This window comes from Esox lucius, chromosome 7 (genome assembly GCF_011004845.1).
Source record: "Esox lucius isolate fEsoLuc1 chromosome 7, fEsoLuc1.pri, whole genome shotgun sequence".
Lineage (NCBI taxonomy): Eukaryota > Metazoa > Chordata > Actinopteri > Esociformes > Esocidae > Esox > Esox lucius.
Window position 1 is genome coordinate 19644370 of NC_047575.1, and position 15954 is coordinate 19660323.

The window sequence follows — 15954 nt, forward strand, 5'->3', positions numbered from 1 at the left end:
AGTTTGGGTCTTTACAGAGGTATTTTCTAGTAAATCTCAGTGGTGTCTTGATATTCCTGTTCAAGAGCAGAGGCCTCTTCCTAACCTCTCATGTTTCGGTTAGCTATTGAGCTGAATTTACAGCTAAATTCTTGAGCTGAAGTGTTCTGGAATTTTCTCCATTTGCTGATGATCCATCACATTGCTTGGAAATGGCTTTGTAACCCTTCCTAGGATCCTTCCTTTCATGTTCACTGATCTTTAAGAAATGGACAGATCCATTACCTGAATCACTTGTTCAGTTTAAGGTCTGTGCAGGAATGGAAATGTGCTTTTTAGATGTCTCAGTTTCTTCATCTGTTCTATCAAATAGGAAAAATGATTTATCAGTTCCTTTTTTATTGTTTTTCTATATATTCAATCTTATGTGATAGGTCAATTCTATGTGGATAACTTTTGAAAACACACTTTCTTGCTTCCTCTTGTCCAGTCCTCCCCACATATTCTCAAAACATTGGTTGCAGGAGAAGATCTGAGAGGAATAATAAAGGAAAATAAAGATTCACACATGGTATCTATCATAATGTGTTATCACCTACACAGTTTCATCTTCATAGTAACTATTGTAATGCTTTATCACTTATAACTTATCTATATTGTATATATCATAATGTATTATAATTTTACAGTATCATCTACACAGTATATATCATAATGTATTCAGTTATACCATATCATCTACATAGTATACATCATAAACTACAGTGGTATTGTTCTTTGGGTTAGTGATGCCTGTACTGTTCTACTTTCAGGTATTCTGAGTCTACTGTAGGGGCAGCTGGATTATTCCCCCTTGACAATAAACACTTTGGATTATTAAATAACTGATCTCATTTCACCATCATTAATCCTCAACATTCATGCTTTACGCACTAAATGAGAAGTAACAATGTAAGGGGAATAGCAATATCAACATTTCCTTTGACAAAAAGAATGAAAGTAAATTTAAATCCAGCATACATTTAGGTGGAATATCGATTAAGAACTAACCATTATATCCTTCTCCTGCTAATGGTTTTAAGACCATTGATGTTTACCTCCTGTAAGGACACCCAAGGTCAGGGATGTATAAATAGCAATGTGTTTGGGTGTGGGTGGCTGGGTGCATTCCACTGTATATTCTTCATGTAAGCATGTGTGTTATATTGTGCCTTTGTGTGCCTGTGTTTAAGCTGTCTGTTCTAGGTCAATGATGACACACCTGCGTCTCTTTTTCTCTTTTACCATAGAGCTTTAAACTCAGCTTTAAACCCAGCCTGCTTACAATCGGTCTCCAGATCCTCTGTCACTAACCCAGGCTACTATCATACACTATTATGTGTCCTTTATGAAGATGAGACCCCTTGCCCAAGATGCCGAACAATCACCACACTCCCTCTACTTCCCTCTACACACCACACACACACACACATTCACACATTCACACACACACACACACACACACATTCACACACACATACACACACACACACACACACACACACACATTCACACACACGCACACACAGACACACACACACAGACACAGACACACAGACACAGACACACACACACACACACACACACAGACACCCACACACACAGACACACACAGACACACACACAGGGAGCTAGATAAATCAATCATTGATTCACTGCAGAGGTTGCTGTGTAAGGTTTGTGGTGGAAACCTGCTCCCTGTCACCTGATTGGCTGCTGAAGCTGTGGATGGTGTTAGACAGTGACAGGGAATAACTCTGCATGCACTATTACAATGACCTCACAAGTCCTACACACTGGTCATCACCCCCCCCCCACACACCCCCTCACCTTGTTGTTCAGCCCTAAGACACCACACATCAGGCTGCCTTTCTTCCCCTTGAAGGGATGTACAGGTGTGGCTGAGCAATTGTGTGGCTATGTACAATAGAGATGTGCTCATCTCTCTGGGTGTGTGTGTGTGTTTGTGTGTGTGTGTGTGTGGGGGGGGGTGATGAGTTGGTGGCAGAGAGGGATAGGTAAGCTGTGATCCTGAATGAATACACTAGGAGAGGAGGAGCAGAGCCATGATGCTCTGCTGTAATCCTTTCCACAGCCACACACTGGATGACGTAAAAACCGGAGACAGAGACCATGTGGCTGATGAGACCGCCAACACTGAGACAGAGACCATGTGGCTGATGAGACCGCCAACACTGAGACAGAGACCATGTGGCTGATGAGACCGCCAACACTGAGACAGAGACCATGTGGCTGATGAGACCGCCAACACTGAGACAGAGACCATGTGGCTGATGAGACCGCCAACACTGAGACAGAGACCATGTGGCTGATGAGACCGCCAACACTGAGACAGAGACCATGTGGCTGATGAGACCGCCAACACTGAGACAGAGACCATGTGGCTGATGAGACCGCCAACACTGAGACAGAGACCATGTGGCTGATGAGACCGCCAACACTGAGACAGAGACCATGTGGCTGATGAGACCGCCAACACTGAGACAGAGACCATGTGGCTGATGAGACCGCCAACACTGAGACAGAGACCATGTGGCTGATGAGACCGCCAACACTGAGACAGAGACCATGTGGCTGATGAGACCGCCAACACTGAGACAGAGACCATGTGGCTGATGAGACCGCCAACACTGAGACAGAGACCATGTGGCTGATGAGACCGCCAACACTGAGACAGAGACCATGTGGCTGATGAGACCGCCAACACTGAGACAGAGACCATGTGGCTGATGAGACCGCCAACACTGAGACAGAGACCATGTGGCTGATGAGACCGCCAACACTGAGACAGAGACCATGTGGATGATGAGACCGCCAACACTGAGACAGAGACCATGTGGCTGATGAGACCGCCAACACTGAGACAGAGACCATGTGGCTGATGAGACCGCCAACACTGAGACAGAGACCATGTGGCTGATGAGACCGCCAACACTGAGACAGAGGTTTGCACAAAAGAAAAAAGAAGGGCAGGAGAGAGAAAAGGAGGGGTGGTGACAGAATCCCTCACTGCAGGAGGACAGAACACAGGGGACAGCAGAAGCATTCTTACAAGCAAAAGTGAACCAGTGAACGGGGAGGCAATCCAAGCACATTGACCAGCGAAGGAAAGAGGGAGGGGAGAGAGCGAAAGCGAGAGAGAAAGAGAGGTCTGAAGGGGGCAATGACACACACCGTGAGACTGAGCTCAGCGCACACAGAGGAAGGGGGAAGGATGGAGCGATGAGAGCGAGAAAGAGCGAGGGAGAGAAGAGAGGAGCCAGATGATGGAGCCCAGAGACAGGTTTAACAGAGGGAGAGCCACTCGTCCCCGCTCTCTGCGGCAGACATGACTCCAGACGGACGACTCCGCTGGAATTAGCCAGAGGGACCGTAGAGGACAGCAGGTCTGTCTCAGCGAATGCAGCAAGGGAGCTGATTTATTACTGAGGGAGTGTGTATGCGCACGTGTGTGTGAGCGTGCGCGTGTGCGTTTGCGTGTGTGTGTGCACGCTGCAAGGTTTTTTACACTTATAGTGGCTGGTGGGGGGTGAAGGAGCCTTCCAGTGATAATGAAAATCAGTAGGCAGTACAATGTATGGCAGTAGATGCATGTGCAAATCTGTCTTTGCCTTCTAGCGTAGCATATGCTGGGAGGATTCAAGCAGTGACAGTCGGTCATCGAGTTTGTGCGTGTGTGTGTGTGTGTGTGTGTGGAGGTGAGCGGAGGAGGTATCACCTGGGTGCAGTGTGAGGGGTTTCAGGAGTTAGGGTTCGGGGAGGTACTGGACACAACGCAAGGACACAAGCACCACAGTGATGGGAGGAAGGGCAATGGGAGGCACCAGGGGACTCCTGGAGGTGGAACGAGAGGGAGAGATAATGGCTGTCAGACACAGTGAGCTGTAGCATATGCTGTAGCGTAGATCTGAGTGGTGCGGCAGGCAAAGGACAAGCCTCACTGCACAGGGTGGGGAAGGGAGAGAGAGAGAGAGAGGGAGAGAGGGAGAGAGGGAGTAGGGGTAGAGGGTGGAGGAAAGGCAGACGGCACCGCTCCTCTGCCAGGAAGCGAGGAGCACCGCAGGACTCGACCGCGGGAAGACACAGACCCCACCGCAGCGCGTCGTCGCACAGGTCAGCCGGGAGAGGTCAGGAGAAGCTGGGGAGCCCCCCTCTGCCTGGGGAGCGTCAGGAGTGCTGAGCCCAGGAGGAGGGCGGGAGGAGACGCCGTTCCTCTGCAGGCTGGACCTGTCTCTCAATGACCATGGGGGAATGGACCATCCTGGAGCGGCTGTTGGAGGCTGCTGTCCAGCAACACTCCACTATGATCGGGAGGTAAGGCCCCCCCCACCCGCCCCCCCGCCACCCATCGCCAGTGTCCGTGTGTGTCTCTGTGTGTCTCTGTGTGTCTGGGTGTGGACGTGTGTGTCTCTGTGTGTCTGGGTGTGGACGTGTGTGTCTCTGGGTGTCTGGGTGTGGACGTGTGTGTTAGCTTACTGGTGTCGCCTCTGAGGACTGCTCCCGTCCCAGGATGATCTCAGCGATAGCTTCTAGCCCCCCCCCCCCCCACCCCCCGTCCACCCACACACCCTCCCCAAAAAGATCAATTAATCATGCATGATCATTAGGTGGCCTTACTGGGTGTTAGGTTCATTTCAGCGCCTACTGGTCCCGATGTAAGAGGCAATGGGCCTCCAGCAGGAGTGCAGAAATGATTCTGAGCTTGGTAGAGAAAAGATTGCGTCTTGCTGAGTAGCAAAGCGGCTGTTTCTGTGCGTTCTGGGGGTTAGCGGAGTGTAGTGGCAGATGGTTCTGCATGAGAAGAGTCTTATTAGCAGATAAGACATGTTATGGGGACAAGCACACATTTTCTTTTTCACTTTTTCATTGCCTCTTGTCTGTCTGATTAGTTAAATTCAAAGTGATTTTCCACCCATTAACCACAATGTACAGTCAGTTACTTCAATTGGTAAAGTGCACTCTGTTATCACTCTCTGGGTGATTTCCCTCTCTGACAAATCTGAAAAGTTGAAACCCAGCTGAAGGATTGGAGGATTGGCTTGGAGATATCTGCGTTGTTCTGTCTGAGTCATTGTGGGGTGAGCTGGTGAGCTTGGCTGAAGATCTACCTCTGTCTGTACCGAAGCCAGCTGTACTGCTGCGCTCATTAACCTCAGCCCCAGGTAGTCCCCCGAAAGGGCAAAGTCTGACCTTCTCTTCCATACAGACAACATACCATCATGTGCAGAAAATACCATCACCCCTAATTTCTGTGTGATTTGGAACTTTGTTTGTTAGGAGGAAGCTACTTTTTATGTATTGCTTATTTAAATAATTCATGAGGTTTACAGTAATCTTTGGACTTTTTACATTTTTTTTGCACGATGAAAATGGTGTCTTCAAAACAATAAAAGGGGTTAACAGTGGGCTTGTATTGTGTCATCATGACATCCTATGCAGATGACATCATATGGTCTAGGTTGATGCTCGATTAGACCCAGATTCTGACAAATACATAGAAAGTACACCACATAAAACACTAAAACCTGGTAAGAATAGCTACACATAGAAAATGATAGGTTAGAATGTATCTATGTCTCCCCCTATCTCGGGCGGCTGTACAACTGATGAATGGTAGGATCTGCATTTTCCTCACATCTCCTTTGACTTCAGATGAAGCCCAGCTGGAGACATTGATAGTCTGTCGGGTGCAAAGGAGGAATAAATGAATCAGAGGAATCAATGAAGGAAAAAACATCTCCAATCATTCAGAAGCTGAGACAACTCTCTCAATTTGTCTGCAACGTCTGACAGAGAGCTGTGTTAACGCTGACATCAACTTCTGTTCATGTCTTTCACCCTAACGCACTGCTGTTGTTCATTTATTTTACAGGTTCTACAAGTAGTACTTGTTACCATTGGATATATTTTTCTGAACTAATTCTCCCCAAACTAAATCTGGGTCTTTCTTTTCACACCATCTCTGTAGTCTGATTATGAATGCAGTAAAACGCATTGATTGGTTTCCCTTTTGCAGATCAGGTCAGACCACAGAGGCGCTAATGTGAATGGTGAAAGGGGTATGCCTGCTGTATAGCCACTTCACATCACGGTCTCCTATATGATGGAGACATTTTGTCCCTCAGTAACCTAGACTGTAAACGATCTCTTAGTGTTTGGGCTGTGTTCAATCTGTTTAGCCCTAGGAATGTTTCTTTGGCCGGGAGACATTAGCAGTAACTGATATCTCTGCGGTTGGACTCTGAGTCTGTCTGCGGATCGCTGCTACAGCTATGGGCCTGAAGGAGCATATGTTATACCCAGGTACCTGTTTTTGGGGTGGGGGGGGTTATTAGACTACTGAAATAGTTGTAGACTGTGAAGATCAGACAGCTATACCACAGTTGTGGCTGTTGTAGACAAATGTGGCTTATGCCTTAGATAGAGAGCATCTACACTCTCTGTAGATCTGTGTTAACTGTCCTATAGCTGTGTTTCACAACCTCTGTTTCTCTGCATCGGCTTTAGACACACAGACGTACACACTTGTTTCTCTGTCCTTGTGGGAACCAAATAAACAGAAATCCATGTTCTCTATGCCCTGACCCTAATCTCAACCTTACCCTTATCCTAGTCCGTAGCGCCTAAACCAACAAAAACCTTAATTGTAACTTTTGACTCTAACCCCTAGCCAGACATATTCTTTTTCCAAAAGTGGACTGGCAAAAAAAAGGAAAAGTTAATCATTTTATTATCTTTCCCCATATGTACACATAGACGTGGATCACACACACACACACACACACACACACACACAATAAACAGACACACACATGTGATCTCCCTTCCAATGCTTTAATGGGCTTTTCTGGGAGACAAGTAAGCCTGAGGATTCCTGTATGAAATCAGGTGAAAGGGATGGAAGTGTGTTGATGCATCATCTCCTCCACTGCAATGCTGTACTGGGGTCAGAGCCAGAGACGCTGGTGAGAGAACAGAGAGGGGGAGCGATGGAGAACTAGGGGATCAGGAAAAGATGAAACAATGAACACGGGTGGATGGAAGGACATGGTGGAACGGGCTGGACCCTGACTACATAGAAGAGGGATGAGAGGGAAGGAATGAGATTCCATCTGCAGCGCAGGTTTTCTGTGTCATACCTCATTACACTGGAGACGCTAACTGACCCTGCTGCAGAGGAAACCGACACACAACACTTTCATTTCAAAAATACACAGGATTTGATCAATGAAAAGACAGCCGTAATGTGTAATTAGCGTCATGCTTATTCTACTGAGGAGAATAGCGTTGCCATTATTGGAGACAATAGTCACCGACTAGCTCTAACTGAGAGGGAGAGAAGGGGTAGAGATAGACAGAAAGACCAAGAGAGGATAGAGCAGAGACGGAGAGTAAAAGAGACAGAGTGGAGAGAAAAAGAAAGAGGAGGAAAAAGAAAGAAAAGGGAACGGAGGGAGGGAGAGTTGAGATGAAGAGAGATGCATCAGCAGAGAGCTACAGTGTGTTGCAATGTAATTCAGCTCTAATCTGTGTGCTTGGTCAGGGCTTCATTCATTATGTGCTGCCATCAGCAATTAGCTGTGTGTTATTATGGAGACGATACGGTCCGTCCCAGATGAACTAACATGTTCACACGGGGTGTCCGCTAGCACAGGGCTTCTCAGCTCCCAGCCTGGAGACCTGTAATGCCGTTGCTCTTCTGGTGTCCCAGGTCCATGTCAGTCCCCTGATTGGAGGATTCAAATGGAAACCAGCAGCCCTCGCAAGTCTTGATGCCTGGAGTTGAGAACCAGAGCACAAGTGTGTGTGGCTGAACGTACAGCTGTGACTTGTCTGTGTCCTCCTCTGGGTCGTAGTGTGTTACTGCTAAATGCACCCTGAACTATGGGGCCTGAACTGCTGTGTGCATTCAATATACTGTGTGTGTCTGTGTGTTTCTGTTCCCTAATGACCAATATTAAATAGACTAGGATCAAACCAGTGCCCAAAACAGTGTGTTTGTGTGAATGAGAGTGTGTCTGTGTGTGTATGAGAGTGTCTGTGCGTTTGTGTGTATGAGAGTGTGTGTGTGCGTGTGCGTGTGTGTGTGTGTGAGAGAGTCCGTGTTCCTGGTGCATCTGGTGTTGGGCTCAGGGCCGGTGTGGCCCCTGGGGGCCAACAGCAGCAGCTGTGTGGATGAGAGCCTCTGGGAGAGTCATGGCCTGTATGTCCAGCCAACACACCAGCTACTGCTGGAGAAACACTGGACAGAAACCTAGAAACACACAGGTCACAGTCCATCAGCCTTCACTTGGCCTGGACTGTAGACATGGCTCAGTCCAGTGTCAGTGGATATACCGCCCATACAGGCTGTCATTCTAGGAGCTCCAAGCGTCTGGTCCCATTTAGGGTCATGACATCATCCCAGACCAAACATAGCCTAGCTGTAGTTATCAATTATCCACTCGGGCTGCAATCAAAAATGTTCTTTAGCTGGATGAGCAAATTGTGTCCCCAGTCCGAGACCTGTCTGTGTTGGATGGTTGGTTCACATACCAAACCCCATGCCTTCCTCACTGGTACGTTCACCTGGACTTGCTCTCATCGCTATAAATCACCACAACGTTGTGTATATATGATATAGTATCCTCATTAAGAAATGATTAGTGATCACAGGGACAATTCTTCACTGACTTTATGAACACATTGAAGTGGTTTTGTGCCAAATCGGGTTCTGTCCTGGGACATGCTGTAGATCATCCCCGGTGAGCTTGAGGATCCTTTTGCAGACAGTTGTGCTGTGAGGGAGGGACCTGCAGCTTGTGCATTGATCCCCATAGTGAAGAGCTGTGAGGACGTGACACCTGGATCCACATCAGTGATCTTCTGAACCAGTTCAGCCGGTTGAATCAACAGCCTTGTGTGCACTGCGCTTGGAGCTGGACTGTAGCACTTCCAAAAAGGAAGAGAAACTTTTACTGATCTGAAGTGCTTTTGATCATCTGCAGTGGTCAGTGGAAACTCCGCAGCGAGGTGCCCATGGGTCTTCTAGCCTTCATTTGTTCTAATGCCCGGATCCTCTCTCTCTCTCTGCAAGACTCAACAACACTGATGTTTATACATGGCCTTCTTCCACTGCTTTTTGCTAATGCAGCAATCTGTTCCATACTGATTATCCTGCTCTACAGCAGAATGACCCCCCCCCCCCCCACACACACACACACACACACAAACAAGTAAACTGTATTCCAAAACCATCCAGAACCATCTCAAATCTACATGGTATATCACGTATAGCACCACCAGTCTGACAGGTATAACACCACCAGTCTGACATGTATAACACCACCAGTCTGACAGGTATAACACCACCAGTCTGACAGGTATAACACCACCAGTCTGACAGGTATAACACCACCAGTCTGACAGGTATAACACCACCAGTCTGACAGGTATAACACCACCAGTCTGACAAGTATAACACCACCAGTCTGACAGGTATAACACCACCAGTCTGACAGGTATAACACCACCAGTCTGACAGGTATAACACCACCAGTCTGACTCGTGTAACACCACCAGTCTGACAGGTATAACACCACCAGTCTGACAGCTATAACACCATCAGTCTGACAGGTATAACACCACCAGTCTGACAGGTATAACACCACCAGTCTGACAGGTATAACACCACCAGTCTGACAGGTGTAACACCACCAGTCTGACTCGTGTAACACCACCAGTCTGACAGGTATAACACCACCAGTCTGACAGGTATAACACCACCAGTCTGACTCGTGTAACACCACCAGTCTGACAGGTATAACACCACCAGTCTGACAGGTATAACACCACCAGTCTGACAGGTATAACACCACCAGTCTGACAGCTATAACACCATCAGTCTGACAGGTATAACACCACCAGTCTGACAGGTATAACACCACCAGTCTGACAGGTATAACACCACCAGTCTGACAGGTGTAACACCACCAGTCTGACTCGTATAACACCACCAGTCTGACTCGTATAACACCACCAGTCTGACTCGTGTAACACCACCAGTCTGACAGGTATAACACCACCAGTCTGACTCGTGTAACACCACCAGTCTGACAGGTATAACACCACCAGTCTGACTCGTGTAACACCACCAGTCTGACAGGTATAACACCACCAGTCTGACAGGTATAACACCACCAGTCTGACTCGTATAACACCACCAGTCTGACTCGTATAACACCACCAGTCTGACTCGTGTAACACCACCAGTCTGACAGGTATAACACCACCAGTCTGACAGGTATAACACCACCAGTCTGACAGGTGTAACACCACCAGTCTGACTCGTATAACACCACCAGTCTGACTCGTGTAACACCACCAGTCTGACTCGTGTAACACCACCAGTCTGACTCGTATAACACCACCAGTCTGACTCGTGTAACACCACCAGTCTGACTCGTGTAACACCACCAGTCTGACTCGTATAACACCACCAGTCTGACAGGTATAACACCACCATTTGAGTACTGCAGTAAGACTCCCATCATGCACCAGCATCACAGATCCCCAGTCAGAAATTGCAGGCACAGCAGCACTGTGAAGTCTGCAAACACTGATGGGGAGAGGGAAAGACTGATGGGGAGAGGGAAACACTGATGGGTGAGAGGGTAACACTGATGGGTGAGAGGGAAAGACTGATGGGGAGAGGGAAACACTGATGGGTGAGAGGGTAACACTGATGGGTGAGAGGGAAACACTGATGGGTGAGAGGGAAATCTTATGACCTGTGGCTTTCCGGTGAACTGAAGAACATCAGAGTATTTCCTACTATTCAAAATAAATATACGAAAACATAGGTCAATCAATCATGTTGATTATGGGATAGGAGGTAGACACCATAGAAACCAGATACAGAAGACTGTCTTGTCCTATTATCCATTTAAAACTCTGACAGGCAAATGAGCAGGTCCATCTGTAGCCTATTTTCTAACATGTCATGACCCTGCGATACTGTAGATATTACAGGGGCTTGGGGAAAAGGACACAAACTGCTTATCAACTTAAAGTGTCTGTCCAATGCCTTGCTTTGGAGAAACATCAATACTATAACATTAAGGCCCAGTCAAACCATCAATGAGTGTTTTTGGTGCCTGTATTTTGATTATTTCCATGTAATGAAGGAGATAAATGTGTGTGGCAACGTGCTTATACATGGCCTTTAACCTGAAACACCAAAGGCACAAACAGATCTCTTCTGTTCTATTCTCCAACACACTGAGAGGCAGTGTAGCATACACACCCACAGCTGCTCCAAGCACAGAAGCCAGACGCACACAACTTCTTACACAAACAAGAGATATACATGGCACACACACGCATGCCAGCAGACGAACACACACTCCACCACAGAACACACACAATCACAGGGATGTGAGAACCAGGTGCTGTCAGACGTCCTGCTGCATGTGGCTCTATTTAAGGGACTGTAGAAACTCCTGCTATACCCTGTCTGCCCTGCCTGTCTGTCTGCCTGCCTGCCTGTCTGCTTGTCTGTGTGTCTGCCTGTCTGTATGTCAGTCTGCCTGTCTGCTTGTCTGTCAGCCTTTCCGCCCTTCTAAAAATGTGTTTAATCACCTCTCATCCCCTCTGCATGTTTGTTTCACTGTCTGTCTGTCTCTGTGTATATGCATAAGGTTTCTGTCTCTTCTTGGACACAACTGTTATTCCTCTCATTCCTTAGTCGTTCTTCTATCTTTCTCATCCCCTTTTCTCCTCTCTCCCCCCATCACTCTCTCTGTCCCTCCACACCTCGCTCTGTTCTCTTCTCTCCCATATTCCTCCATCTCTCTCCTTTTCCTCCTCTCTTTTCTACCCCTCCATCGTCCTCTCTCTGTCCCACCTCTCTCTCCTCTCGCTCTGAGCCACTGCTCAGACTGGTTCAGTAGGTGGTTGCTGTGGTAACTGGCCATGGAGAGTGGGTGTGGGGGGAGGCTGGGCTAATTTTAAAGACACACCAGGGTTTCCTTTGACACTGCGCTGTGAAAAAAAATGGTAGAGAGAGGAGAGGTGGAGGGAGAGGTGAGACATGGAGGGAGAGGTGAGACATGGAGGGAGAGGTGAGACATGGAGGGAGAGGTGAGACATGGAGGGAGAGGTGAGACATGGAGGGAGAGGTGAGACATGGAGGGAGAGGTGAGACATGGAGGGAGAGGTGAGACATGGAGGGAGAGATGATGGAGGAGAGAGAAATGGACAAAGAGAGAGAGGTAATTAGGGAGAGATGGAGGAGGGACAGATGACAAGTGAAATGTGTTCAGCGGTGTTACCGTTGATAATAGAGCAGCCATTGGTAGCTGCCTATGATAAGGGCTTCAATGGAGGGTCTGATCCATGACCTGACGGGCTAGTGGTCCAAACTAAGGACACACAATCCTTGTCTCATAGAACACTTGGTCAATAATATCTGCTGAATAATAACCACATGAAACAAGACAAAGCATGAGGGCTGGGACATTGCTTTAGGGCAGCGGTGTGTGTGTGTGTGTGTGTGTGAGCTGGGTGAGAGCCGGGTTTTGTGAAGATGCGAGTTCCAGATGTCCCTATAAAGATAGTAAAACCTGAAATTTGTCCACACATTTTTTCTGGCCTGTCCCCACTAGAAAGTTATTTTTGGTTGAGGGGTTAAGTTTTGGGTGAAACTTACAACTGGGTATAGTGTTGGGTTTACTTTTAGCTTTAGGAATTATGGATTCATTTTGGTGTTAGATGTTATCGCTGGTTAACTTTATGCATAAAGTTTAGGTAATTTATGTTAAATTCAGATTAGGGTAATCTTAAAGGATTAGGATTACAGTTTGGGTTAGGATTAGAGCTAGGAGACTTTTTTGGTTTTTGGTTCCCACAAGGATAGAAAAACAAACGTGTCTGTGTGTGTTTAGTAGACATGGAGAAGTCGAGGAGTAGGATTAGGCAGCACAACTGAGAGGGAGAGAGCTCATCTATTCCCTGTCTGCTTTTGAAACATGAATGGAGATGCAGGCTGGATAGGAGACAGGAGGTGGAGGACAAGCCAGCAGCAAGATGGATATTCATGCACCTATATGTTCCTTATCACCAGCATTGACTGAGAGTCGCTCTGTTCTCCTACCTTCATCCTTGGTATCATAAATCTAATGGTAACACACACACACACACATATACAAACACACACGCATCCATGCAGACACATATTTGTTGTGGAAGTCTGAATAGTTTCTGTGTCGTTGTCATTCAGTCCTGGAGTGCTGATGAGTGTGAAATCCCCTCCATCTCCTCTTCCATCTGAACCCCCTCATGCATAGTGTTCACATGCTATTTAGAGCACAACGACTCCACCCCTCCATGACACACTGCCGCAGCTGAGGCGTGCACAAACACACACACACACACACACACACAGAGACTACTACAACACAGCTGATGAAACACTGTCCTTCGTCTGAGATCTGCTTTTGTCTTCATTGACTTCCCGTGTTACACTTCCAAGGACATTTTACTCTCTTCTTAACTAGAATACTTTCTCCCTCCCTCCCTGCCTCCCTCCCTGCCTCCCTCCCTCCCTGCCTCCCTCCCTGCCTCCCTCCCTCCCTCCCTCCCTGCCTCCCTCCCTCCCTGCCTCCCTCCCTGCCTCCCTCCCTCCCTCCCTCTCTCTCTCTCCCCAGGATCCTGCTGACAGTGGTGGTGATCTTCCGTATATTGATAGTAGGCATAGTGGGTGAAAAGGTCTACGAGGACGAGCAGATAATGTTCATCTGCAACACCATGCAGCCGGGCTGCAACCAGGCCTGCTATGACAAGGCCTTCCCCATATCCCACATCCGCTTCTGGGTCTTCCAGATCATCCTGGTGTGCACGCCCAGCCTGTGCTTCATCACCTACTCTGTGCACCAGTCCGCCAAGCAGCGCGACCGCAACTACTCCATCCTGCACCCCTACATAGACCACGGCCACGCGAGTCACCACAGTCGCGCAAGCGATCACCACGCCCGCAAGCTGCGCAACATCAACGGCATCCTGGTACAGAACCCCGACAGCGGCAAGGAGGACCAGGATCTGGAGGTCAAGGAGATCCCCAACGTGGCCCGGGGGCTCACACAGGCCAAGAGTGCAAAGGTGCGACGGCAGGAGGGCATCTCTCGCTTTTACGTCATCCAGGTTGTGTTCCGTAACGTGCTGGAGATCGGGTTTCTGGCCGGCCAGTACTTCTTGTACGGCTTCAATGTGCCGGGGATGTTTGAATGTGACCGTTACCCCTGCGTGAAGGAGGTGGAGTGCTACGTGTCGCGTCCGACGGAGAAGACCGTGTTCCTGGTCTTCATGTTCGCCGTGAGTGGCATCTGTGTCCTGCTCAACCTGGCTGAGCTCAACCACCTGGGTTGGAGGAAGATCAAGACAGCCGTCAGGGGGGTTCAGGCCCGCAAGAAGTCCATCTGTGAGGTGCGTAAGAAGGACGTGTCACATCTGTCCCAGGCCCCTAACCTCGGCAGGACCCAGTCCAGTGAGTCAGCCTACGTCTGACCGAGGCTCCCCCACATCAGGGTCCCTTCCCTCAGGACCAGGCGGTCTCTGGGGAGGATGGACCCACGGCCCTGCCCACGTACCCTGTGGGGAACTCTGACCCAAGGACTTGACACGGCCATACCAGAGACAAACGCTTTTAGGACTCAACGAGGAACAGAAAGTATCTGAAGGGCAGTTGTGGTGCAGTAACTGAAGTTATGTTTGAACTTTTGTGGGAGTTGTGCTCATGATCCAAGGTGTCTTCCAGGAGAACACACTGTATTAGAAGAAGATTTCAGCGTAATTACTGGAAGAATATTAAATGAGGATAGTTCTAATCAAGAAATAAATCTAACCTAAAATATATTCTCCTTTGGCTTTGCAAGAGGTCAGCAGTAGTCCCTTCATTTCTTTTCAGTATGTGTGCCGGAGACAAGGTAGTGCGTACACCCCTTACTCTGCAGATTTGAAGCAGAGATGACGGGTGAATTTGAGTTGCTGAGTTTCCATTGGTTTTCATCCCTGCTTGCTTTACTGTAACAAGAATCCAAGGAGATGCCTCTTTAAGCATTCCTTGGTCATCTGTACCCCCATAAGAAAATGTTAAATTTTATCAATACTAAAACTATTTCTTAGCAAAAACTATAAAGCACTAAAGGTATTAATTGCATACCAACAAGCCCTTGTTTTCCCCATGATACTGGGAATTGAAGTATTTACTCACAGGACATTTTATAGTGTAACCCACAAGTTGTACTTCTAAATTTGGTGCCATATTTTCCAATTTATTGTAAATAGATAAACGTAATAATAATAATAGCATAAAGCCAGCTTTCCCCGTATGAGGCATGGCAGGATGAGGCATGTCAGGATGAGGGACGGCAGGATGAGGCATGGCAGGATGAGGCATGTCAGGATGAGGGATGGCAGGATGAGGCATGGCAGGATGAGGGATGGCAGGATGAGGCATGGCAGGATGAGGGATGGCAGGATGAGGCATGTCAGGATGAGGCATGGCAGGATGAGGGACGGCAGGATGAGGCATGTCAGGATGAGGGACGGCAGGTGTCGGGCTGGGCAATGGGATTTGGGTTGTGCTGCAGATAAATCATAGATTGCCAGCTTTAAGAATATATCATATTAATGTGCTCTTTGTTAAGCCTTTTTCTCAAAGGGAATTGTATGTTCAAAAGAATGTTTTTCTCCTACAGACTTTGACAAAGGCATGTTACTGAAGCTTTAATAGAATGGATAGATTGTGTCATGACGTAATTTAAAAAAGACTGTTCCATTTATTTGCATCCTGCTCCTGTGACATTTAATAATCAGCATGCGTTAAGATGACTAATGAAATATGCGATATGAACATTTCACCCTGCCAGGGGATATGGG

The 15954-nt window shown here is 47.8% G+C and overlaps 1 protein-coding gene across 1 annotated transcript; it reads left to right on the forward strand.

The window, feature by feature from the left end:
• The first annotated feature begins 2946 nt into the window (after positions 1-2946).
• gjd1a (gap junction protein delta 1a) lies at positions 2947-14737 on the forward strand. The gene is made up of 2 exons (XM_029120762.2): positions 2947-4353; positions 13725-14737. Exons 1-2 carry the CDS (start codon positions 4277-4279, stop codon positions 14578-14580), a joined length of 933 nt encoding a protein of 310 aa, XP_028976595.2. The 5' UTR covers positions 2947-4276; the 3' UTR covers positions 14581-14737.
• The last annotated feature ends 1217 nt before the right edge of the window (positions 14738-15954 follow it).